Raw genomic sequence first — 26,293 nt, 5'->3', positions numbered from 1 at the left:
CACTCCTTGGAAACCCTATGGGGCAGTTCTACTGTCCTACAGGGTTACTGTGAGTCAGAATCAACCCCACGGCAATGGGTTTGGTTTGGGGTTTATGTTAACGAGGCCATACCATTGTAGGGTGGATCTTAAACCTAATCACTTCTGAGTTGTAAAAAGACCAAAATAGACACAGAGGGAAGACAGACACAATGTGAGGATCATCCACAAGCCAAGGAATGTCCAGAGCTACCAATAAGGAAGGCAAAGACATAGCCAAGACTCTGATTTGAACTGTGAGAAAATAAATTTCTATTCTTTAAAGCCACCCACTTGTTGTATTTCTGTTATGGCAGCACTAGGTAACTGAAACGGGGTGAGGCTACAGTGTAGATTGTTATCATCAGTGCTTGGGTGGCATATTCTCCTGGAGCTCCAACCCTGGAATGCCCTCCCTGCCCATTACCTATGTAAAAAATGTTGAAATATATTTTGTTATATATATGTATGCGTATATATACATACACACACACATATATATACTTACAGCAATAAAAAAAAATTAAAGAAATGCTATTCAAGGAAAAAAACAAACAAAAAACCCAGGAGTCAGGGCAGGGAGCAAACCTGCCCAAAACCATACCAAAAACCCATTGCCCTCAAGTTGATCCCGACTCATAGTGACCCTATGGGATAGGGTAGAACTTCCCCATAGGGTTTCGAAGGCTGTAATCTTTACGGAAGCAGACTGCCACATCTTCCTGCAGAGTGATAGTGGGACTGAACCACTGACCTTTCAGTTAGTACCCAAGCTCTTAACCATTGGGTGACCAGCCTGCCCAAGGAGTGGTGGAAAGAGAAGCTTTCCAAAATACTAAATAGACAATAGATAAGTGGTAACTTTGGTGAAGGGTAAGACAGTACGCAATACTGGGGAAGCCAGCACAGCTTGTACAAGGCAAGGTCATGGAAACTCCACAGGCACATCCAAACTCCCTGAGGGACTGAATTGCTGGGCTGAGGGCTGTGGGGACCATGGGCTAGGGGAACATCTAGCTCAACTGGCATAACATAGTTTATAAAGAAAATGTTCTACATTCTACTTTGGTGAGTAGCATCTGGGGTCTTAAAAGCCTGTGAGCGGCCATCTAGGATACTCTACTGTTCTCACCCCTTCGGGAGAAGGGAAAAATGAAGAAAACTAAAGATAGAAGGGAAAGATTTGTCCAAAGGACTAATGGGCCACATCTACCACGGCCTCCACCAGACCGAGTCCAGTATAGCTAGATGATGTCTGGCTACCACCACTGACTAGTGTGACAGGGATCACAATAGAGGGTCCCGGACAGAGCTGGAGAAAAATGTAGAACAAAATTCTAAGTCAAAAAGAAAGACCAGACTTGCTGGCCTGACAGAGACTGGAGAGGTCCTGAGAGTATGGCCCCTAGACACCCTTTCAGCTCAGTAATGAAGTCATTCCTGAGGCTCACCCTTCAGCCAAAGATTGTACAGTCCCATAAAAAAAAAAAAAAAAACCCGAGACTAAAGAGGCACACCAGCCCAGGCACAAGGACCAGAAGGCAGGAGGGAACAGGAAAGGTGGTAATAGAGAACCCAAGGTTGAGAAGGGAGAGTGTTGACATGTCATGGGGTTGTTAACCAGTGTCATAAAACTATGCTTAATGAGAAACTAGTTTGTAAAAACTCATCTAAAGTACAATTTTAAAAAAAAAAGAGAAGCTTTCCAGCCCAGCTCCTACTACTGACAAGAACCCAAGAATGTCACCTCACCTGAAAAGCTGGGTCATCTTTCTCACCCCATCCTTTCCTCTCCAAGCTTCCAGCAGAACTAATTATCCTCTCCTTTTTTTTATGTATCGGTTAAGAAATAAACAATAATGCTAGCTACCAGTTATTGCATGCTTACTGGGCACTGCACATACCTTATTATATATAATCCTCATTAACCAGCATTTGAGGCAGGCGTTGTTATACCAATTTTGAAGAAACTTCTGTTCGAGGAGTTAAATAATGTGCCCAATGTCACAAAGCTAGTAAGTAACAGACTTTCAGACCCAGAACTGCCTGATTCCAAAGCCCAGCTCTTAATCACTGTTTCACACAGGACTTCAGGAAACGCTAAGTATCCTCTACCCAAGCTTTCTTAATGAAGTAGGAATCATACACTTTCATTCATTCGTTCATTTGTTCAGTGTACATTATGAAGTGCTAGGCATTGTGTTAAGTGTTGGGGATGCAAAGATAAATGAGACCATCCTCAGTATCTCTATCTCAGATACTCTGTTTCTGGGTATCTGATAGTTGCAAGTCAACGGCAGATAGTTGCAAGGCAATATGTTGAAGTCAGCGTTAGAAGCATGCAGGAGGCTCTTTGGGAGCAGGAGACACTGCACCTTTCCTGGGGGAGGAGCCAGGACATCATGGGCCACTTCCTCTCTCATCTCCTCTAAAAGTATTCCATGACCTCTCAAACCTCTCAAAAGTGATTACTAAACCCCAAATCTATTCTTACCTTGAAGGGGGCCAATGAAATGAATTAGTTATTAATAATAACTTTAATATTTGTATTTGAAAGTACTTTTCTGCTTGTTATCTTTGTTGATCACCTACCGATATCCCTATGAAGCAGACGGAGCACATTGTCCCCATTTCTCAGATGAGTAAAACTGAGACCCGGAGAAATAAGTAACTTGTTTGCATAATGTGATGAGAGGGTAAGGAAAATTAGCTCAAGCGGAACCTCTGTATCTTTACCAGAACGGTTCTATTCTAGAGACTTGGAACCAGAAGCTTAGCTGGGGGTGGAGCAACAGCAGAGGGAGTTCGCCCCAGGAATGCATTTCCCCAGATTTAGTATGTTGACATGACATTTATTCAAAGCATGTTTGAAAGATGTTAAAGGAAGTGGTGTAAGAGCAAGACCTTGAGACACATTTCAAGGGAAAAGAGCGATGCCTTTTTACTATGATTGACTTCCCACTACCGAAAGCACAGGCCCTTCCTAGACCTCGCCTCATCTGAGAATGAGCTAAGCCTCTGCCTGGGCCAGACACCCTGTTAGGATTGTGCGCCACCAGGTTTTCAGTTAATGGGGTGAGCATCCTGGGAACCTCCAATATGTTTATGTGAAAGCATTTGAAAAACACTTCCTTGTTATAAAGCGGGACTTTCTTTGAAGCTCAAAAGGCTTAGAAAGAAAGCATATTTAACAGCTGTTTTAAAGATTTTTACAGACTCCTTATTCACCTTAGTTCTACTTTCCAGGTCCACATTCAAGTAAGATCCTCCGTAGGTAAGGTGGGGGACCATTTCAGAGCTTTGCTACCAGAGCTGGTGTTTGCCGGAAGCCACAAAGCCCCACAAAGGCCCCTTATGAGCTGCTCTGATTGTTTCTAGTATTTGCAAAACATGCCCCAAACAGCTTGAGGAAAGAAAGATTCTTTCTTCCATCTCTGACAGGAATTTCTCTCCACCCCCCACCCTCCACTGTAGATTTCTTCACATCTACTTTGCATTCAGTTTTTCTTTTTTAAGTTGTTTCTTCATCCTTGACTTTTAAATTACTCATTTAGAAAGATGGGCTGTCTCTTCCCCAAATCCTCCCATCATGTTTTCCTTCTTCCTTGGAGCCAGGCTGGTCAGGACAAGGAACTCAAACTGCCCTTTGAAGCCTTCCTCCTGTCTGCTGCCACCGAGCTTCCAGGTGTGGCCGTGTGCCTGCAGGGATTCTGCCAAGATCCCACCCTTCCCTTAAATTCACCTCTAGCTCCTGTGAGTGCACGGTGGTGGTTCAGTGGTAGAGTTCTCACCTTCCATTCAGGGGAGCAGGTTTCAATTCCTGGCCAGTGCACCTCAGGCACTGCTACAGGTTTGCTTTTGTTTTTTACCTTTATTCTACATTTTCAATTTACTAAGAGCTTTCCTACCCATGTTCTCATTTGATTTAACATAACCACCTAGTGAAGACAGAAGACTCCCAGAGGTGAAGTAACTCCCCCATGGTCACACAGCCTATAAATGGAGGAACTGAATGTAGAGCTTTTATCTTCCAGTTCTTTCCTGCTCTCCTACACCGGCTGTGTGAATACAGCACCTGTGTCCCAGCTGTTACTCCTTGGAAGGATAATTAAATTGTATCTATCTATTAACTAGAAAAGAACTTCTGTGTACAACACAGATGGAAGGGTCATAGGCAGCATCCCTACACTTGTAGTCTGCAGCACCAGAGCCCAGTCTTTGAGCCCAAGGCTGGTTTAAGGTTAGTTCTGAGCAGTAATGGGCAGTGTATCCTCTACTCTCCTTTCAAGAATTTATGATGTGTTTCTGGATTGGTAATTTTGTACCTGATCACGGAAGTATGTCTAGGAGGAAGGCCATGCTTAGGCCGGTGTCTACTGAGACCTCTCGATGCTTGAGTTTCTGAGACCTCCCTATATCCATCCCAAGAGTGTGCTCAGGGGCCCTCATAAATCTAGGGTTCAGTGAGAAACCAGCAGCCCCAGTAATCCCCCTTTCCTGTCTCTGATCACAGTCCACGTCACTCTAACCCATAAAAATCCCAAGTAAGCAATTATGAAGGAATATGCTAAAAAAAGGAGGAGGAAATGCTTTCCTGTCCCCTAACAGCTAATCAGCTTTAATTGTTCAGTCTCCGAGCTGACTGCCCAAGCTCTTATCCCCGCTGTGACTGCTGTCTATGCTGTTGTAACTGATGGAGGAAGCTGGTCACAGCATAAGCTGTCAGTTTGGAGCATGACGTAAGGATGTGTGGAACAGAACCCTTTACTGTTACACGTGTCTGCTAATCCTTCTTTTCAATAATGATGCTGCTCAGAGGAAACCTAGCTATGTGTGTGCTGTGGACCATGAATGTAAACTCAGAGATACAGGCGCACCCGTTTGCAGTGGGCTGTCTGGTCTGGTACAGATACAGAGGAACACTCAGCAGTGGCTGAGACCATTATGGTAACTGATTCTATTTGCAGAAGCAGAATAATCTCATATTTAGTCAAATAAAAGCCAACTCAGTCACAACTGATTTAATCTGTCAATTCTCAGGAGCAGTTAGTTGATAAGCTCAGAGAAGTGTATGAACTTTGGACACACATGGACCAGGGTTTTAGTCCTAGTTTTTCCATCAACTTGCTGTGTGCCTTGGGGCAAGTCACTTACCCATCTGGCCTCAATTTCCTAATCCACAAAATGGGGATAATAATCGTAGTACCTTCCTCCTGGGACTGTTATAAGGATTAAATGAGATGACAAGTGTGAAGTGCCTGTCTCAGTGCCTCACCCCACCCAGGAGGTGCTCAGTAAAAGGTCATTGTTGCTATTGTTACTTATGACAACAATATTATCATGTCACGACCCTGTGTTCACTGCTTCAGAACTTTTTCTTGCCCACCACACTGAGTTTACAATCTAGCGATTGCTGTCATTATGTGCCATAGAGTTGATTCTGACTCACAGCAACCCTGTATAACAGAGTATGACTGCCCCATACGGTTTCCTAGGCTGTAATCTTTATAAGAGCAGATCACCAGGTCTTTCTCTTATAGAACTGCTGGTGGGTTCAAACTGTGACCTTTCAGTTAGCAGCCATGCCCTTAACCTCTGTGCCACCAGTGATTAATGCTCAAGAAATCAAACAGAAACCACACTACACGTGCTAACCTGTATGACACCGACTCTGAGAGAAGGGAGAGATCTGTGTGAAATGGGGGAGTCAGAGGAGACCCATCTGGGGGAGGAGGCCTTGGCTGTGAGTGGGAAGACGGAGGAGGGAAGTAGCCAGAGCACGGTGGGCAGGGCCACTGCTTCAAGCCACAGCATGGCGGCCAGAATGTATGCGCGTGTTAAGGCTAGAGGGTGAGTGGGCCTGTGAGGCAGGACGAGGCCTGGTGGTGGAGGGACTTGCCTGCGACCACGGGGGAGGAGTAATGCTTTATGTGGTACGCGTAACTTCGGCTCCTATCCCCCCAGCTCCCTTCTGCCAAATTTCTGACTGTCCTTAGGACTCATCTCCAGAATCTGCTCAGGAGCTATCTTGTGCCACTTTGAACAAACTAATAATAGTAATAAGAACAGCTGGCGTTTGTTGAGCACTTACCGTGTGCCAGTGCCTGTGCTAAGCGTGTCATGTGCGTTATTTCATCTAATCCCCACAACACGTGAAATGGGCAGCACTGCATTTTCTAGGTGCTTACCCAAGGCAGAGGCCCAGGATCACTATTACATGTTGTCTTAGTTATCTAGTACTGCTATAACATAACAGAAATACCACAAGTGGGTAGCTTTAAAAAAAAAAAAAAAAATTTGTTTTTTAACAAACCGAAATTTATTTTCTCATGGTTTAGGAGGCTAGAAGTCCAAATTCAGGGCACCAGCTCTAGGGGAAGGCTTTCTGTCTGTCAGCCTTGGGGAAAATCTTTGTCTCTTCTTGGTTCCTTGGTGATCTTCACGTGGTGTGGCATCTATCTTCCCTCATTTTTACTTGCCTGCTGGCTTAATCTTCTCTTTGATATCTCAAAAGAGATTGCCTTAAGACACACCCTGTACTAATACTGCTCCATTAACATAACAAAGAAAACCCATTCCCAAATAGGGTTATAACCACAGGTATAAGAGCTAGGATTTACAACACATATTTTGGGGGTACACGATTCAGTCCATGACATATGTTAACTCATACAACTCCTTTAGTAGATTCATAAGGACAGTGACCAGGACCTGTTCCTTTTAGGATTCCCCAGTGCCTAACGTGGTAAGCCTGGCACAAAGCAGGAATTTAATACATGCTTGTGGAATGAAAGAAGAGCTGTCAAGTGTAGAGCAGAGCTCTAGGTCCAAAATGCCAGAGGCACTAGGCTGATCACCAAGTAGGATGGGGAGACCAGCCCTCGGAAGAGCTCAGTCGTTAAGAACAGCACTCAGGGGGAGCTGGGTCTCTGAACAAGGCTGGAGGCGGGGGGCAGAGGCTCCACCTGGAGGGCTGGCCTTTGAGCCCACCATTTCCAAAATGGGTTCTATTCAAATATCCACTGTCTGATGCCAGTAAGTTTTGTCCTGGGAACTTGGGCAGGGCTGAGCTAGAGTTCAGTGACTGGGCCAGGGAAGATGATAAAACAGGTAAAGTCAGAGATGGTGTTCAAAAGATTTACAACTGGCATAGCAGAGGCACTGATCAGGGTTTCAGTGCTGGAGCAGGGTTAAGAGACCCCCTGCTTTGCCAGACATTAACCCATTGGTTGTTGGATCTTGGGGAGGTTCACAGTTTCCCTGGGAGAATCAGAGTGGGTAAGGAGGTACCCTGGGCAGGAAGAGGCAGTTGCTCAGGGCAGTGGCTCTGTAACAATGGAAACATTTCAAAATAGTAACAATTGGTAGGTCCCTACCAGTGTTAACCTGGCTGAATACCACAAGGGTATGGGGTTGAAATACTACTAAGAAAGCCAGCCATTTTGTAAAAGCCACTTGTCCTTTCGAGCATTTTTGAAAACTAGGTAATAGAAATCATGAATCTGTTTAACTAGGCACTCAGAAACTGTAATTTCTCAATGTAGTAAGAATGAATGAGGGCCCCACTGTCAACTCCTCCGTGTTGCACAATCCCTACTCTTACCTTAAACCTGGTATGCCTTACGGAACACATGACTGTTTAACAGACAGATCAAAAGCTAACGAAGTTTATTTCCTTGTAGAGAAATACGTTCCGATACGTTTACCCTGGTAAACCATCTTATGCCCGTCCTATTTTGGAAAACTCAGTGCAGTTAAAGAGTCTGCATTTCTGTTTTGCAAATTTGTAAATCTGAGGTTGCCATAACGTTAGCTTCAGGATGAAAAGAAGATTCTAGAAGTAATTTTTTTTAATCCCTGAAATTTCCAGTTGCTAAACAGTTATGCTTTTTTTTTCAAATACAAAAGTTGGTGGCCATCAGCCAAGAGAAACACTTAGCCTTGCAGAGAGAAGCAGACTATTATTAAAGCCACAGTGGTCATTAACAAAGATGATGTCATAATTAAATGCCTGGGCCTCCCTGGGATCCCCAGGGCCAAGGAGAGGCAATCACAGTCTTTACCAAGCCAGGGAACAGTCACCTGCCTAATGGTGTTTGGTGAAAGCGCCCAGTTGCGGGGGCAAGGTAGTTTTCTGCAGAAGGATCAGGGATTTCAGTATTGTTGCGCCATGCTTGCCAAGCTAGTGGCCAACACAGGGGATTTATGAACTGGTGACTCTGGGCTTTGAAGAAGAAAAAGCTTGAGTTTTCATGTATGGAGAGTACTTTGAAAAGTCTCTGTAGGTCATACTTTCTAACAGAGTAGAGACTACCTAGGATAAATCTCTCATAAAATTCCAGCGATTCTTCTGTAAAGAGGAAAAGTTCTTCAGGATTTTCATAAATTGGGTTGTAATACTGCTTTATAAAAACCCAAGAGGAGCCCAGTATTCATCATTTTAGAGATCCCCAAGTCACCAGACAAAGACAAAGAAGGAATTCAAAGTAGCCAAGAATTCTAGCTTTCACTCACTTTTTCTTTTTTTTCCACACCTCTTCCCTGACTCCAGACTCACATTGTCTGAAGTCCATCTCATCAAGGCCCTGGGAGGAGGTATTGCATAGTGATGAGAATACAACTTGTTATCAAATCTTGGTTTTGCCACTTACCTCTAGTCAACGAAATTAAGAAAAAAAAAATCACACCAGATGTACTTATTGATTACAAGATGGCCTAAGAAGCAATAAAATATGGGATATTAGCTATACAACTTCAGAAGCATTATGTAACCTCTCTTACTTGGTCTTATCATCTATAAATTAGAAGTAGTTGCAAGGACAATATAGCATAAAAAATCATATGATTGGATATTTGCTAGAGTCCTTTCCTTAGATCTGATTATAGCAATAATTCCAGGGTGTGGGTGATCAATATATGGGTTTGAATTTCTGTGTTCGAATCTCCCCACAAAAGATCTTGTGATGAGAATTTTGTAGATGAGATATTTTTCAGCTGGTGGAGGAATGTGGGGAGTTCTGATGCTCCCTATCAAAGTGCTCTCATCCCAAGGGTTTTGGGGAAAGCTAGACTGCCATCGGCATAATTTAGGCCTCGCTTCTTATCCACACAGCCCTCTTCACTTTTAGGAGGGACCTTGTATTACCTAGGGCTTTTTTTTTTAAGAATAAGGGTTTAACCAGAATTTACCCAGGTACCATCAGCCTTGAATACAACACGGGTCATATTGACAGTATTAACCCAAATATCATTAGCATATGCTGCTACCTCAAAAGCATGTCCTCAGTCCCCTTGACGATCCCCAGTGGGAATTCTGGTTCCCTCCTTGTTGGTGTTTAACACCATGGAGCCACTCAGGGACTTGCCACTGTTGCTGTTGCCAGGATTCTCCATGAGAACACTTAGGAAGCTCTCTCTAGATGCTTCTAAGCAGTGCCAGAGCAGCCCTCATCTCAGCAGGGCCACTCAGAGTCTGTGTTGTACCTTATCACCTTGCAATAAGGCAGTTTATGTCCCCACGCCTCGCAGTGTCTCTTATGAGAAAAGTTCCTGCAATTTCTGCAGCAAACACTGTCTCCATAGGGCTTAGCTGGGAACCAGGCTGGGAAGCAGATTCCATGCCATCCTACTTATTCCCCATCTGCTTTCCTCGCCCCTCTTTTCTTGTGTCCAAATCAGAAAATTCTGCTCTGTGAAAGACACTGTTATGAGACTGGAAAGACATGCCACAGGCTGGGAGAAAATATTTTAAAAATACGTATCTGATAAAGGACCTTGTATTCAATACATGCAAAGAATTCTCAAAGCTCAACAATAAGAAAACAAACAAACCAATTACAAATGGACAAAAGATCTGAACAGAAACCTCACCAAAGAAGATACACAACACAGATGGCAAGTAAGCATCTGAAAAGATGCTCGACGTCATTTGGCATTCAGAAAAAAAACCTATTGCCCATTGAGTCAATTCTGACTCATAGTGACCCTACAGGACAGAGTAGAACTGCCCCATTGGGTTTCCAAGGAGTAGCTGGTGGATTCGAACTGTTGACTTTTGGTTAGCAGCCAAGCTCTTAACCACTGCACCACCAGGGCTCCATTTGTCATTAGGGAGATGCAAAGTATGAAAGTATGTTTAGCTTAATATAGATACTGATGTTTACTTATAGAAATAGTTATAGATATATGTATATACATTGGATAGTATACACATAATTACCTTGCTCTGTCATCTGAGAGAGCCTGGAAACAATGACACCCCAGTAGTAATGAGTACTCCTAGCACCCAGATCTTGCTTCCTAATACTGTGCTCCAGTAAAAGGAACCAGGGCTCCTTGGAGAAATGGCTGATTCTAGGGTGGGACAGGAAATACACAAGATAAGCCTTGAACATCTTGAAGTGCCAGAAAGTAAGGAAGTGCTAAAAACAAACAAACAAAAAAATACCTATATTATGGGGATATGTCAAAGGGACACAGAGCCAATTGAAAAAAACTTCCAAAGACCAAAGCTTGAACAATTTGAGCAAAAAAACAAATAACCCAAGATAAAAATAAATATCCATGAGTCCATACTAATATAAATAAGTGATGGAAAAAAATAAATAGGAGGAGAAGAAGAGATAAATCTTCCTTGCAGAAGGATTCCAAAAAATTTGTATTGATACTCAACCCTGAAGAAGGAGTGCAAATCCATACTCCTTAAGCGCGGACTGTGCATATATATATCCTTACAAATAGTACAGTGGGGAAAAGGGTAGGGAGTGGGGGGGAGGGGAGTAATTTTATGGTAGAGAAACCTGACAAACACTACCTAAGTCAGGTGATCAAGGTCAATGTCAACAGTCATAAATCATGTTGATAGCATGTACCTTTGTTATGATGTGATGTAAATGTGAGTCCCTGGGTGGCAGAAACAGTTAAGTGCTTGACTACTAACTGAAAGGTTTGTGATTCAAACCCACCTGGAGGCACCTTGGAAGAAAGGCCTGGTGATCTGCTTCCAAAAGGTTATAAACCATGAAAATTCTATGAAGTGCAGTTCTATTCTTAACACCTGGGATCACTGTGAGTTGGAATCAACTCAGCAGCAACTGGTTTTTTTAAATGGCATTTCCTCTCCAAAACCTATAACCCCAGCCAAAGCATAAGAAAAACATCAGACAAATTCCAGCAGAGGGGCATCCTACAAAATACTTGGTTATCGAAAACAAGGGAAGTCTGAAAAACTGTCCGAGCCAAGAGGAGCGGAAATGTGATGTGGTATCCTAGATGGAACCCTCAGACAGAAAAAGGACCTTAGGTAAAAACTAAGAAATCTGAATACAGCATGGAGTTTAGTTAATAATAATTCCTTAATAACAGTTAGTTCATTAATTATAACAAATATACCATAGATGTTAATAGTATGAGAACTAGGAGAGGGAGTATGGGGGAACTGTCTGTATCTTCTCCATTTTTCTGTAAATATAAAACTGTTCTAAACAATAAAGTCTATTCAAACAAACAAAAAAGGCAATATAGGTTTTTTTTGTTTGTTTTAATTGGGGAAACTAAAGCTCAGAAAGGTCAAAGTAACTGGCACAAGATCGCCAGCTACTCAAATGGCGGAGGTGGGATTTGAACCCAGAGTCCTTTCTACTGCGTCTTACTGACTTCTGCCCATCGGTACATGGAACCTCTTCTGTTGGTTGGTTTCCTGCACATCCATTTGTGTGTATGTTTCTTTCTTGTTCTCCCCAGGGGATGGCCTTTACCCTTGAAGAAAGGATACAGCTTGGAATCCACGGCCTAATCCCCCCCTGCTTCCTGAGCCAGGATGTCCAGCTCCTCCGGATCATGAGATCCTACGAGCGGCAGCAGAGTGACCTGGACAAGTCAGTGCCTAAAGTGTGCTCTCTCTACCCAGTACCTGGGCTGAGCCATCCATTACCTGTGGTCTACAGAGGGTTTTCTAGGTAGTCCCAGGCTAGGAAAGCCTGAGAGACTCAAGGGATCCCAGACCCAGCCCTGCCTTCTAAGGGGTTCCTGAGGTACAGGGCTTGTTATGATCAAGGCACACTTCATGTGTCCTGAGAAAACTGGGAAGGGAAGCTCAATTGTAATTAGTGATATTGGGAGGGCCTCTGGGAACAGATAGCATCTAAGTCAGCCTTAGAAGGGCTGCTAGGACTTCAGTAGTCAGCAGTGGGGTCCAGGGAGAGCATTTCACTCAGAGGGAAGACATGGAGGAAAAGCATAGAGACAGGTATGTTAAGGAAGTAGTACCTGGACCAGGTTCTTGGAATAGGGAAATGTGGTAGGGGAGAGGGGAAGTGGACAAGGGGACACCTTGGGAAGGACCTGCTACGTCATGTGTTGAAGGTTTACAGTTGATAACCCTGCCCCTTCTGAATTGTTCCCAGTAAGAATAAACACGAGGTCCCTCCCTTTTCTGAAAGTATATGAGTTGGGTGAACTGGGACTTGCATGTAGGCCACAGATCATCTGGCTCCCAAATCTGTTCTGTTAACCTTTCTGCTATAGTACAGCTACGGCAGGGAGCAAAGCCTAGTACTAGACTATGGTACTAGACTGAGTTCAAATCCTCATTCTGCCACTTGCTGGCAAAAGTTACTTGGCTTCTCTGAGTCATGGTTTTCCCATCTGTACAATGAGGATATCAATGGTACCTAATTTATAGGGCTGTTGTGAGGAGTAAGTGTGTTAGTATTCTGATGTGCGTAGAATAGAGCCTGACACACAGTAGGCACTATGTAAGAGTTTGTTAAAGAAATATGTTGCCTTGATATGGGCTCCAGCAGAAGTGTGCAGAGAAGATAAGGGTCCCCCATGTATCTATAGCACTTAATGGCCAAGACTTTTGATCCACAAGGGTGTGGCCATCCCCATAGGGACAGACCTCAGCAGCATATCACAGTGGTCTGCACCCATCTTCCTGTGGTCACCCCATATCATCCATTGCTTCTGAGTGGAGGTGTACAAGTAAGCCTCTGTCCCTCCTCCCCTACTCCCAAAGCTCTGAGATATCACTCCCATTAACTTTTCCAAGATTATGCTGCAGCCCAAGCCAAAAAGTCTGTCCCTCTTATGTACCCCACTCAGATTTGATCCAGCAATGTTGCCTTGAAGAGCAAACCAAAATTTGCACAATGATTCCAACTAGTGACATGAGACATGCCCCAACTTTGAACAATCAGAACTTCCCCCTTTTGTCAAATTTACAAAGAAGAATTAAAAAGCCCAAAGCGAAACCTTTTTCCTAAAGATATTAAACACTGAAAGTTAAGGTCCCAAATCCGTCTCTCCAGTTCTTTCTAGTTTGATGGACCTTGCTTATGTGCCTGGAAAGACATTCTGCAGCTCAGGGACAGGAAAGTATACCCATTTCTGGGAGCTCTAGATGCTTGCTCTTGGCACCATGTTGACCACTTTGACTTGCTCATTCCCAGGAGTCCCTCATTTCAGCAAGTGCTTGGGGAAATGCTAAGGAAGCTCCCCAGCTTCTTTTGGATAAGGGCAGTGTGCTGGTAAATGTTTAAAACTGGTTCTCCAGTGGGTAGGAGGAAGCCCTGCTATGTAGCTTTTAATGCCACCATAATCAATTTCAAGTTACCAACTTGACATCACTGAATGCAGCGTTAGGAAGAGATTTGCCCAAACACTACTGAGTAAAAGAATCCTGGAGACCCTGAGTTGAGATCCTGGTTATCATGAATGCACATCCTCCCTTTATGAAAGCACCTTCCAGAACATTTTTAGTCCTGGACCAATGCCTTTGGTGGGGAAGAAGAGGCTGAGCCCCGAGAGGCCACACGACTTCCTCAAAGTCACACAGCTGGTAAACGGCAGAGCTGGGATTCAAACCTAGGACCCTGGTACCATGCCCAGTGATCATCCCACTATAGCACAGCCCTTTTCCCCTATGGGAGCATCTCTCTCATACCACCTCATGCCCAGGGCTTCAGGTACCTCTGTACTTTCTTCCAACCTGTTCTCCAGGAAAGGTGTGATATCAGCAGTCACTTATACTTGAACATGAATTTCAACCTCTGGGTTTTCTCTCCCAGAGGTTCTTGCATTTTTAGGAGTGTAAATGAAAGGCTCTTTCCTTGGTTTAGTGATTCCAGGCTTCAGGGACTAGATAAGGGAGAGATCCTTTTGGAACGTGGCTCCTGAGGTCATTTGGTACTCGGCTACTTGAGAACTCTGCTTGTGACAGGAATCAGCCCTGTGTGGTAGGAAGGCCAGTTGATACACAGCTTGTATGCTAAGTATTTTCCATGACCCTACTCTATCCCCAGAATGTTACTATTCTGTTGGCATTCATTAACATTCATATAATAATAATAACACAACAGTTTTGAACAATGGTTGAGAGCACAAAGTCCAGAGCCAGACAGCTCAGGTTCAAATCCCAACTCTGCCATGAGACCTTGGGCTCATTATTTAATTACTCTGTGCCTTATTCTCCTTGTCTGTAAAGTAGCAAGAATTACCGACCTACCTCACAGGTTGCTGAAAGCTTTAAATGAGTTAATGAACATAAAAATACTTAGAACAGTACCTGCACCATGTATAATAATAAGCACCATGTAAGTGTTAATTACTGTTCAGCCCTGGGGTATCTGCAACTATCTTTAATCCCTTTAACATCCCTGCAACGATGTTGAAAGAAACTCACGCTAAGGAAAGATGGTTGATTTGCCCATGAATGTGCCCTTACAGGAGCCCTGGTGCCACAGTGGTTAAGAGCTCGGCTGCTAACCAAAAGGTCAGCAGTTCGAATCCACCAGCTGCTCTTTGGAAGCCCTGTGGAGCAGTTCTACTCTGTCCTGTAGTGTTGCTATGAGTCAGAATCGACTCCACGACAACTGGTTTTTGGGTTTGGTGCCCTTATAAGTGGCTGAGCGGGAAGGGAGCCCTGAGTCTTTGATTGGCCCATATAGCCCTTGGCCCTTTCCACACAGTGGCAGTGAGGGCCTTCCCTGCTACCACCTATTTGTAGTCATTGTTAGCTGCTGTCAAGTTGTTCCCAACTCATGGCAACCTCATGCACAACAGAAGGAAATGCTGCCTAGTCCTAAGCTATCCCCATGATCTGTTGTGGATTGGACCATTGTGATCTGTAGAGTTTTCATTGGCTGATTTTTGAAAGTAGTTCACCAGGCCCTTCTTCCTAGTCTGTCTTAGTTTGGAAATTCCCCTGAATCCTGTTCAGCAGCATAGCAAAATGCAAGCCTCCACTGACCTATGGGTGGTAACTGCACGTGAGGCCCATGTGGTCAGCTTGATTGTTCTCTCCCTTTTTCAAGGTACATCATTCTCATGACACTCCAAGACCGGAATGAAAAGCTCTTCTACCGAGTGTTGACCTCAGATGTGGAGAAGTTCATGCCAATCGTCTATACGCCCACAGTGGGGCTGGCCTGTCAGCAGTATGGCCTGGCCTTCCGCAGGCCCCGGTGAGCTTTCAGGGAGGTTGGGGGTGAGGACTCAATTTGGCAGGTGTTTAATCTCATCGAAGGGGATAAATTCTTTTCACCTCCCTTGCTTATTAGTTGGAACTCTGGGAACTAACTCTTGCCTGGTTCAGTGGCCCAGTAAGGAGACATGGTTTTAAGTATTTGCTCAGGAAAATTACCCTATAAGCAGAGAAATGAGCTGAGGGTGTGTCTGGGCCGTGGGGGATAGCAGAGCTTCTCTACCACCAAATAATAAATGTCCAGAATGTTTTCAAATCTGGCCTGAGAGATACTTCAGATTGTTTGTCTTTCATTATCTACTTGTCATCCCCTCCCGCCTGCTGTGGTCCTCTCTATAGTGCAGACAGCTCTCTTGCCAATTCAGCCAATGAATAATGGAGTGTTGGATACCAAAGACTGAATTCTTCTGCTGACTCAAAGAACCACTATTCCTTCCTTTGGGCTTGGCTCAGAATTCATTTAAAACCTCATTTTATTAAGCAAAAAAAAAAAAATTGACACTACATTTTCTTTTAGAGCCAAAGAATTTGGGGGCATTTTTGTAAAGAGATTACTTGTTTTTGTCTTGGCAAGGTCATATATATATGTTGTAGTTGTTGTTGTTAGGTGATGTGGTGTCAATTTTTGATTCAGAGCGACCCCATGTGACCGAGTAGACCTGCCCCATAGGGTTCTCTAGACTGTAATCTTTACAGGAGCAGATCGCCAGGTCTTGTGGAGCCATTCTGTGAGTTTGAACCATTAACCTTTCAGTTAGCAGCCGAGTGCTTAACTGTTGCACCACCAGGGCTCTCTCTCTTTCTATATATATGTTCAAAAGGAAAAATGGAAGGATTTTCAAAGGTTCTCAATGCAATGTGCCTGACAATTATAAACACATAGTTACATAGTACAAGCACTAATGATAAAAGAGCTCTGTCTGGGTTCATTATATGTAATGTAACATTGTTTTAGTCTGTGTTAGAATATGCTGGAGCCCTGGCAGCACAGTGGTTAATTGCTCAGGCTGCTAACCAAAAGGTCAGCAGTTTGAATCCACTAGCTGCTTCTTGGAAACCCTGTGGGGCAGTGGTACTCTGTCTGTTATGAGTGGGAATTGACTCAACAGCAACAGGTTTTTGGTTTTGGTTGATGCTATACCCCCTGGGTAGTGCAACGGTTAATGTGCTCGGTTGTTAATCAAAAAGTTTGGCAGCTTGAGTTCACCCAGAGATACCTCAGAAGAATGGCCTGGCAATCTACTTTCAAAAAATCTACTATTGAAAACCATATGGATCACAGTTCTACTCTGACACGAGTTGGAATCAACTCGATGGCAACTGATTTTACACAGATGTGTAATTTACATTCAGGCAGAATTTATAAATCATGTGTTATATGAAGAACATGGAATTATCAATCTAGAACATCTTTTGTTAATTTGGAAAAACAAGTGCTGGCTTTGAAGCCAGCATTTGGAATAAGCATTGCAGCCCACTCACAGGAAACCCTCATGCCCGTTCTCTTCCTTTCCTGGTCCCACTGGAAGAACAGCAGAGCACAGAACATCAAACGTCATCTTGATGGGGTGTCTGGCTGTTGAAGCAGACGTGTCCTCATCATTCAGAACAGCCCCCATGCAGCCTGGCTGCAGCAGGCGTGCAAGCTTTGCAATCTCATAGGGCAGGGAGGCAAGGGCATCTTGCCAGGGCTCCATAGCAGTTCTGGCTTCAACCTACCACTTTCAACAGGAAAGAGACTCCTGTCCTCTTACTCTCATCCCCATGGAGATGTTAGGAGCTGATGGTATATTTCTGAAGGATGCGGGGCTCCGCTTACCTCCCAGTTCCTTCTCAGAAATGATCCTTCTGGGTCCTCCCTCCTGCACAGTGCAGGCCAGCTCATGTCATTTCCCTCCTCAAAGGCCTTCGCCAGCCCTGAGGGCTTAAAAAGTCAAGTCCAACACTTGACAGAGCATTCTAAGCCTACCATGTTCTAGCCACACTGATCTTATTTTTCATGCCCAGGTGCACTGGGCACTTTCCTGCCTCACTGCTTTTGGGAATGATGTCCCCTCTGCCTCAAATGTTCACTCCTCTTTCTCCACCCATTAAAAATCTGGATATACTTCAAGGTTCACTCCAAGTGTCAACTTCTCTTTGGAGCCATCCCTGACCTTCCCTCAGACCAACTGATCACTTCCTCTTCTGCGTCCCCCACAGTTCATCACATATACTTCTGTTTCATAGGAAGCCAGCAATTGGTCAAGCCAGAATTCTGACTGTGGAAATCAGGAAAGTCTTCACCAAAAAGGTCCCATTTGAGCTGGGCTGTGAAAGATGAATGCAAAGAATTGGGACAAAAAGCATTTGTGTCTACAATGATCCAAGCATACCCCAACTTGCTAGAATATATGGCCTTCTGGGATCCCATGGTAGGTGCAGCAGGAGAGTAGAGGGGCTGGGTAAGAGAATTGACTAGTGGTTCTCCCCAACAAAGAGGAAGTCCTTGGTCTCTTTCACACCACCCAAGGGGGTTGGATTAGTGGGAACCTCTTTCAGACTCAGGTCCAGGCCCCACCCACCAGGGGATTCTCCAAGGGATCAGTGATGGACAGGGATTCAGCAACAGAGTTGTGAGTCCATGTGGATAGAAACAGGGCCCTGCCAACTACTTGCGGTCAGGCCACCAGGTCAGCCCTAGACAAAGGTAGAGTAGGGTGCTGCAGAAGCTGGGCACATGATGTGGAAAAAAAGTATGTGACAGTCCCAGCGGGGAACCTAGAAATGAACTGGAATCAGAAGAAAAGCACAATAACAGCATACTATGAGCCAGGTGATATTCTAAAATCTTTACATATATTAACTTATTTAATTATCACAGCCACTCTAAGAGGCAGGTACTATTATCATCCCATTTGCAGATGAGAAATAACTTGCCCAAGGTTACACAACTATTAACTGGCAAAGCCAGGATTCAAACCCATGCAGTCTGGCACCAGAGTATGGGCAGGTAACCACCACCGTATGCTCCCTCTTATAGTTAGGGATGGTGCACATGTGGTGGGCATTCAGGAGTGGAGTGTCCTTGCAGCTCTAGGAATGTTTGATTGCCTGGGGGACTTTAGTAGGGATTGGCAGCTAACATTTCCAGAGCTTCTTCCGGGAGGATTGATGCTCTGAGTGGAAGGTCCTGGGACCTGCAGCCAGATGGGGCTACGGTAGGCATGGGCAGACTGAACTGACTTCTTGGATTGGTCCCTCACATACTTGGTATAGACTTCCTACATATGTTTTTGCACGAACCATTTTCACATGATTACCCAATTAAGTTGTCTGACATGTGACATTCTGAGCTGTCGTTGCTCTAGGTTTCCATTTGGCTGCTTTCCAGGTATTGATTCCACACCTGCCTTGCTCCTGAGGGGGATGAAAGTTTGGGCTCCACCCTAGACCCCAGCCTCATCTGAGGCCTGGCCTAGAATGGCTTTATGGATTAGCATCTGAAGGGAGGACTGCCCTGAGGCCAAGATGGAGAAAGCCAGCTTCTTCTCAGTTTCTGAAATGATAAGCATTCCTGCCAGGTTCCCTGGAACCATAGAGCCCTCTGTAAGAGGTCTGGCCTCCAACCAAAGCTAATTAGGTCCAGCTGATGCTAACATTGAAGCTCGGTAACATGCCTGTAGCTCTCCATCACCTCATGACGTGGGAGGAGATGCCACAGTATCTCAGGGGCACTGTCCTGAGCAGATGAGACACAGCAGAAGTTTCTGGGCTCTGCTGGAGTCTCCCCTGCCTCATCCTACCTTGACCCTGGCATGTACTGTGTCATTTGCCTCCATGAGCCATGGATCTTGGCTACCCTGGCTTGAAGGAATGCTCCTGAAGGCTACTAGTATGTAACACAGAAGAGGTAAAAGCCAGAGGTGGAGCTGGCCAGGAGGCGAGGACAGACCTCAACCAAGAGGGGTAATGCAGGGAGGAAGTCAATATGAGACAGTTGGCTCTCTAGTGTCAGTGAATACTTTCCCCCTCCCAGGCTGCCTCCCTCTTGACCAGCCCTATCTTCATTCTCCTCAGCCTCCAAGGCATGTGCACACCCTTGTAGACCTAACATTTCCCAGCCTCTGTATGGGACCCATCTATATCGATGATGGAGGGGCTGGGTTGTGGGTCATGGAAAAAACATGGACTTGGAAACAAGGCGGGCTTGGGCTTGAATCTCACTCAGCTCCTGGTGACTTTGTTTTTTTAAGGAACAATAACAAGGCTTTATTTTTCAATTATGTAGAAGACAAACAAGGTTCCGAGATGGCAACTCTAGATGGCAGTAGGTATCCCACCTGCTCCAAGTTTGGAGGGAAACAGACCAAGAGCCTCCCCTTCCTGCCACGAAGCCTCTGACTTCTGGGATCTGCCAGGCTAACAGCCTCAAACCAGGGCTTCAGATTGGTTCTCTCTGATTCGACCCCCTGCTGAGAATTTGCCTTTTCACCCTAGGTATACTGAATCAGAGTCTACATTTTAACAAGATCCCCAAGTGGAAGTGGAAATTCTCAGCAGGGGGTCAAACTGGAGAACTGGCTGGAAGCCCTGCATTTTCATCCCTTCTTCTCTCCACCCCTACCCCCAAAAAGGGGTATGGCTAAGGCCAGTTGCCAGTTCACCACATCTGGTGAGCCCTTGCCTCATTTTTTCTGCACTGGAACCTGTTTGTCTTCAACTACCACACACACACACACCACAGAGGGACCCCCTGAAACACCAGTCAAACACCTCTAGTTCCTAAATGCCACAGGCCTCTAACAAATGCAGTCAATTTCTAGCCATACACAAGAATACTTCTCCCCTTGACCAGTGGGAGCTAACATTTTGACAAAGCTACCCCGAAAAACAAAGGCCACCTTAGCTCAGCAGATGGGAAGACCCTGACACCCAGGGCACGGTCTCTGAGCACATCACAATCTGGACTGCAACACATCTGTCAATCTATTTGGAATCTTCACACTCACACGCACGCACGCACCCCCCCCCTCAACGCATGCCCCCCCGCCCCCCCTTTAGGAAACAAAGCAGAAAGCAAGGATGAGCATTATCAGCCCAGCCTCCTCCCTATCCTCAGGGCATCAAAAGTGCTGATTCTTTTGGCCCAGCCTGCTCCACATCCACTTACGTCCGGACTTCTCTGCCAAACTGTTTCAGCTGTACTGCTGGAAAGGCACCCTTGAGTAGAGCAAGCATGAAGTCTGCAGCTGGGTCTGGTTAGCGTAAATCTGGCACTTTCGATCCTTCAGCCCCAGGTGTTATGGAAGAACACTGGGTTAGGAGTCAGGAGACCTGGGTTCTAGCCCTCACTCAACCACCTTTCAGGCCTTGACTCCTAGGGCAAGTCACTTAGCTCTTGAGTCTCGAGTAAAAGTGACAGGGGCTGTGATCTCTCCCAGCTCTAACAGTTTATGATCTATTAACGCAAACTCTATAACCAAGTTAGAAGTGGAATCCTTAAGGGAGCCACAATCACATTATGTAGCTGAGCCGGTTTGCCCACCTCTAAAACTCAGAGGGTTGAATTCCAGCAGTGGTTGTCAACCCCAGCTTTGCAGTCAAAGCTCTGAGAGCCTTTAAGAAATACTACTGCCCCATCCCAGATCAACTACATCAGAATACTTGAGGTGGGGCCCGGGCAGCTTTAGTTGTCAAATGCTCCCCAGGTGATTCTAATGGGCAGCCAGGGCTGAGAATCACTGAGCCCAGTAATGTCTGAAGTCCCTTCCAGCCCAGATCTTCTGTGACACCCAGTGAGTTGATAAGGTGCAGCCAGAATTGTCCAGCCTACCCCAGGTAGACAGTATACATGAGGATTGGGGTTGTGATAATACAGCAGAATATTCCTCTCCAACCCAAACCTTCAGCAAGCCAAATCGTTGAACCCCACTGCCAAGTTCCTTCATGTCTCCTTCACAGGGTTACTGGAAGAAGAGCAGTGGGGAGTCTCACATTTGCATTCTTCCTCCCTCCACCAATTTCCTCTTGAAGCTGCACCCTCTCCCAAGCTGTACACACATCCTCTTGACTCTCCCGTTACCCACTTTGTAATGGTAATAGTTGCCCACTATCCTGTGCCAATAATTGATTAATCCCAAGAGCAAGCATCAGACTCAAAAGACTGACCAATTTTTTGGGTGAGCATGTGACCTAACTTGTGTGGCCTGGCCCAAAAAATGAGCTGGGTCAGCTGGATTCCCTTACAGGAATTTGAACTGAAACATGGGAAAAGTTATATGGCAAGAATTTTCCAGTTAGGAGGGGAAATTAAGGCAATAGGGGTGCTGTGGTTTAGACACTAAACTTTAGAGACAGGTCATGGTAGACCAAAGGCAAATGTCAGCTATGAAGGAGGAAGTAATCAATTTGTGGAGAGAGAACAGGGCAGGCAGGAAGAGAAAGAGAAAAAAAAAAACACAGAGGCAGAGAGGGATTGGTCCCTAGAGCTGCCTCGGTTCTTGACAGCTTTCCACTTCTAGTTCCTGTTCACACATTTACAATAAACCTTTTTTCCTGGGAGGTAACTTAAGTGAACCTCTGCCTTAGGTAACTAGTAGAGCCAAACTGAAACAGAGTTATGAAATCAGGTGAATCTGATTAGTGCCCTAAATCCCTTGTTAACAGGTTGGACGTGAGTAACAGATTAAAGCTGTGGTTCTCAGACGTTAACAAAACCTTGGTTTTCAGACCTTAACAAGCATTAAAATTACCAGGAGGGCTTGTTAAAACAAGTATCAGCAAGTCTGGGATGGCGCCAGAGAATTTACGTATTTAACAATTTTCCAGGCGATGCCGGTCTGCTGGTACGGGGCCTACACTTTGAGAACCCCTGGCTTAAGGACAGTGAAAGGTAACTCTATGAAGAATGGAGACCATTGAAAGGAAGCAGAAGAAGTGGATGTTTCCAGTGCCCACTGTGCATTAGTAGAAAGATTTTGGAGCCCTGAGACATGGCTTCTGGCCCTAGTTTTTGCCACCAGCTAACGCTGTGACCCTCAGTAAACCTCCTGTCAGGGTCTCAATTTCCTCATCTATAAAATAGGATTTTACTAGGTGATCTTGGAGCCTTCTTCTAACCCTTATATTCTCTAATTTTTTGTGGACCTAAAATGAGCAGGGAGACCCTGGTGGCGTAGCGGCTCTTTGGCAATAAATTTGCCTGTAAGGTTTCTGGCATTTAAGGGAGAAAAATGCAGGAGTAGACGAAAACACATACCTTTCATTTTTTGACAAGAAAAAGCTTGTAGATTTATCTGCAAAGCATCATTTTTACTGGAAGCTCCGATTCACACATGGCTGCCTTCCCAGACACACCAGCTGGGCAGTCCAGGATCTGTCATGGACTCTTTGGTGCCATGGTTTGAGAGCTGATGCTGAGATAGATCTAAGGAAGGTGCCATGAGAAGCAGAGGTGCTTGGCTATTACTTGATACAAATGTGTGGAGTCAGTTAAATTGTATCTGGATCCCAAATCACAGAAATGCTTTTAAACGCGGAGGTAGAAGAGGATTATTTATTTTTGTGTCTAAATTACATGTGCTTTAATCACTAAGGGAATGGGTTTATTCTTTGTGTGTGTGTGTGTGTGTTTTAGATGAAGGTTTACAAAGCAAATTAGTTTTCCATTCAATAGTTTGTACACAAATTGTTCTGTGGCAGTGATTGCACTGTCAGCTCTCTCCCCGTTACCACCTTGAGTTCCCCATTTTCATTCATCCTCTTTTCCTGCCTTCTCATAATTGCTTTTGGGCAGATGTTGGCCTTTTGGTCTCATGTTGATGATTGTTCTAAGGAGCACTTCCCTCACATCTGTTATTATTTATTTACAGGCCTATTATTTGGTTGAAAGGTGATCTCCAGGAATGGCTTCATTTCCAAGTTAGAAGGGCATCTAAGGGTTTTCATCTCCGGGGTTCCTCCAGTCTTTTTCAGACCAATAAATATGATCATTTTATGAATTTGAATTTTGTTCTACATTTTTTCCCAGTCTAACCAGGACCTTCTATTGTGATCCTCATCAGAGAGGTCGGTAGTAGTATCCAGGCACCATCTAGTTCTTCTGGTCTCAGGTTAGTGGAGGCTGTGGTCCATTAGCCCTTTGGACTAATTGGTTCCTTAAGTTTTTGGTTTTTCCTCACTCTCCTTTGCTCCAGACAGAGACCAATAGTTGTATCTTAGATAGCTGCTTGCAAGCTTTTAAGACCTGAGATGCTACTCACCAAAGTAGGATGTAGAGCATTCATTGTCTTTATGAACTGTTATGCCAGTTGACCTAGATGTCCCCCCAAGACTATTGTCCTTAGCCTTCAAGCCCAGTAATTCAGTCCCGCAAGGTATTTGGTCACATCTAGGGTGTTTCCATGACTATATCCCCAGCGTGCTCCATTATATATATGAATATACATGCAGCATATACACATATGTTTGAAAAAATATCTACAGCCAAATCTATATATGCATGTGGGTGTACTCCCATACAGCTTCCCACACCTATTCAGCATACCTGTCTACCTATGTGTCCTCTCATAAACTCTTGTTTGTTCTTACTGTTGTTGAAGGATTTTATAGGTTATAGTATTTACTGTCATTGCCTTTTATTCTTTCATACCTCTCATTGTCTTCTCTTGCCTTGGTGGTGATGTGCTGACATCTTCCATATTATGTATTGTCTTTCCCTTCACCAAAGTTAACACCTGTCAACTCTCTAGTTAGTGATTTTCCCTCCCTTCCTCTCCCATCCCTAGTAACTATCAAAAAATATTTCTTTCTGCGTGTAATCCTTTTCTTGACTTTTTATAATAGCGGTCTCATACAGTGTTTGTCATTTTGTGACTGACTTATTTCACTGAGCATAATGTCCTCCAGATTCATCCATGTTGTGAGATGTTTCACAGATTGATCATTATTCTTTATCATTGTGTGTATGTACGAGTTTGTTTATCCATTCATCTGTTGATGGGCACTTAGGTTATTTCCATTTTTTTTTTTGCTAATGTGAATAATGCTGTGATGAACATGGGTGTGCATATGTCTATTTGTGTCATGGGTCTTATTTCTGTAGGGTGTATACCTAGGAGTATAATTACTGGATCATATGATATTTCTATTTCTAGCTTTTTAAGGAAGCACCATACCATTTTCCATAGGGGTTGAATCATTTCACATTCCTACCAACAGCGTATAAGAGTTCCAGTCTCCCCACAACCTTGCCACCATTTGTTGTTTTCTGTTTTTTTTTTCAATCAGTGCCATTATTGCCGGGGTGAGGTGGTATCTCATTGTGGTTTTGATTTGCAAAAAAAAAAAAAAAATTTTTTTTTTTTTTTAGTGATTAATGATGGCGAGCATCTTTCCATGTGTTGTTTTAGCTGCTGAATGTCTTCTTTGGTGAAATGTCCGTTCATGTCCTTGACCCATTTTTTAATTGGGTTGCTTGTCTTTTTGTTGTTGAGGTGTTGCTATCTTCTATAAATTTTGGAGATTAGACCCTTGTCAGATATGCCCTAGGCAAAAATTTATTCCCAGTCTGTAGGTTCTGTTTTTACTCTTTTGGTGAAATCTTTTGATGGGCATAAGGGTTTAATTTTTAGAAGATCCCAGTTATCTAGTTTATCTTCTTCTGTTTGTGTTTTTAGTTATTTTTGGTATTCTATTTCTGCCATATATTAGAGCCCCTAGTGTTGTCCCTATTTTTTCTTCTATGATCTTTATAGTTTTAGGTTTTACATTTAGGCCTTTGTTTTAAGTTAGTTTTTTAGGGTGTGAGGCGTGGATCTTGTTTCATTTTTCCGCAAATGGATATCCAGTTTTGACAGCACCATTTGTGAGTTTATTCTTTTTTAGAAGAAGTTTTGGGATTTACACACAAAAAAAGTAAGTTTGCACTTAATTGCATGTGACCTGCCTGGGACTTTAGCATCTAGAAGGAGCAGCTTGCTCTGGGGGGCTGGGGCAAGGATACTCCTCAGCCATCCATGAATTTGGGTGTGGGACTGAGAGTGCGGTGGGAATGGTCGAGCAGCCCCACACAGATGCAGAGGATAATATTTTCCTTGCTCAAGCTGGAGGCAGATGAGCTTTATTAACTAGAACAGGATATTCTGGGTTTGACTTCCTTTTCTTTAAAGGCAGATTTCCCTGGTGATTTAAACAAACTGATTTTTCTTTTTTATCTGGCTCTATCCTTCCTTGTTCCTCCTTTGTCGCTAGCAATCCAGCCATGGTGATCAAAAGAATAGGTGGGGGAACAATTTCCTTACCCTGAGAAGGAAATACATACATAAAGGCAGGAGTTGTGTAGATCTTTCCTCAGATAACCGTGATCTCCCATTAACCTGTAAAATGCAATAAAGGCTGTGTTTGCTCAAGCTAAGCAAACAGAGGAGAAGCTGCAAGCAGTGCAAATGTTTTGAAAGGTTCTAGGCTAAAGTAAAGAACATTACTGTGGTAATTCTTGAAGAAAAGTGAAGGCTGCTTTGCCAGAAAAGAACCCCACCACCAAATGTCCCTAAAATCCATTATTATATTCATGTCCTTGCATTAGTCCATTGCATCTCCAGGGATCCCCTCAAATTTCTTATGTGCCCTGAAGGGGTAACATCAGAAACTTTACATATGAACTAGTTTTGAAACTCTTAAGCCAGTGCTTCCCAAAACCATAGGGATTGGAAGTCAGAAAGGGGTAGATTTTATTTGACTGGGAGGATAGGAGGGACTAGATCAAGAAGGACCTATCTGGGGTGCTGGAAAGGGAACAAGGCCATACAG

At 44.2% G+C, this 26,293-nt stretch overlaps 1 protein-coding gene across 1 annotated transcript in view; it reads left to right on the top strand.

Moving 5' to 3' along the window:
- ME3 (malic enzyme 3) overlaps positions 1 to 26,293 on the top strand; it is a 224,818-nt gene that overhangs the window by 97,727 nt on the left and 100,798 nt on the right. Inside the window, exons 2-3 of the mRNA XM_023558533.2 lie at positions 11,761 to 11,894; positions 15,333 to 15,482. Of these exons, the coding sequence (XP_023414301.2) occupies positions 11,761 to 11,894; positions 15,333 to 15,482 (284 nt within the window). The remainder of the gene's footprint in view (positions 1 to 11,760; positions 11,895 to 15,332; positions 15,483 to 26,293) is intronic.

The sequence above is a fragment of the Loxodonta africana genome, chromosome 7, assembly GCF_030014295.1.
Source record: "Loxodonta africana isolate mLoxAfr1 chromosome 7, mLoxAfr1.hap2, whole genome shotgun sequence".
NCBI classification, from domain to species: domain Eukaryota; kingdom Metazoa; phylum Chordata; class Mammalia; order Proboscidea; family Elephantidae; genus Loxodonta; species Loxodonta africana.
The sequence above is the reverse complement of the archived record's forward strand: the minus strand, read 5'-3'. Positions and strand labels throughout refer to the sequence as shown.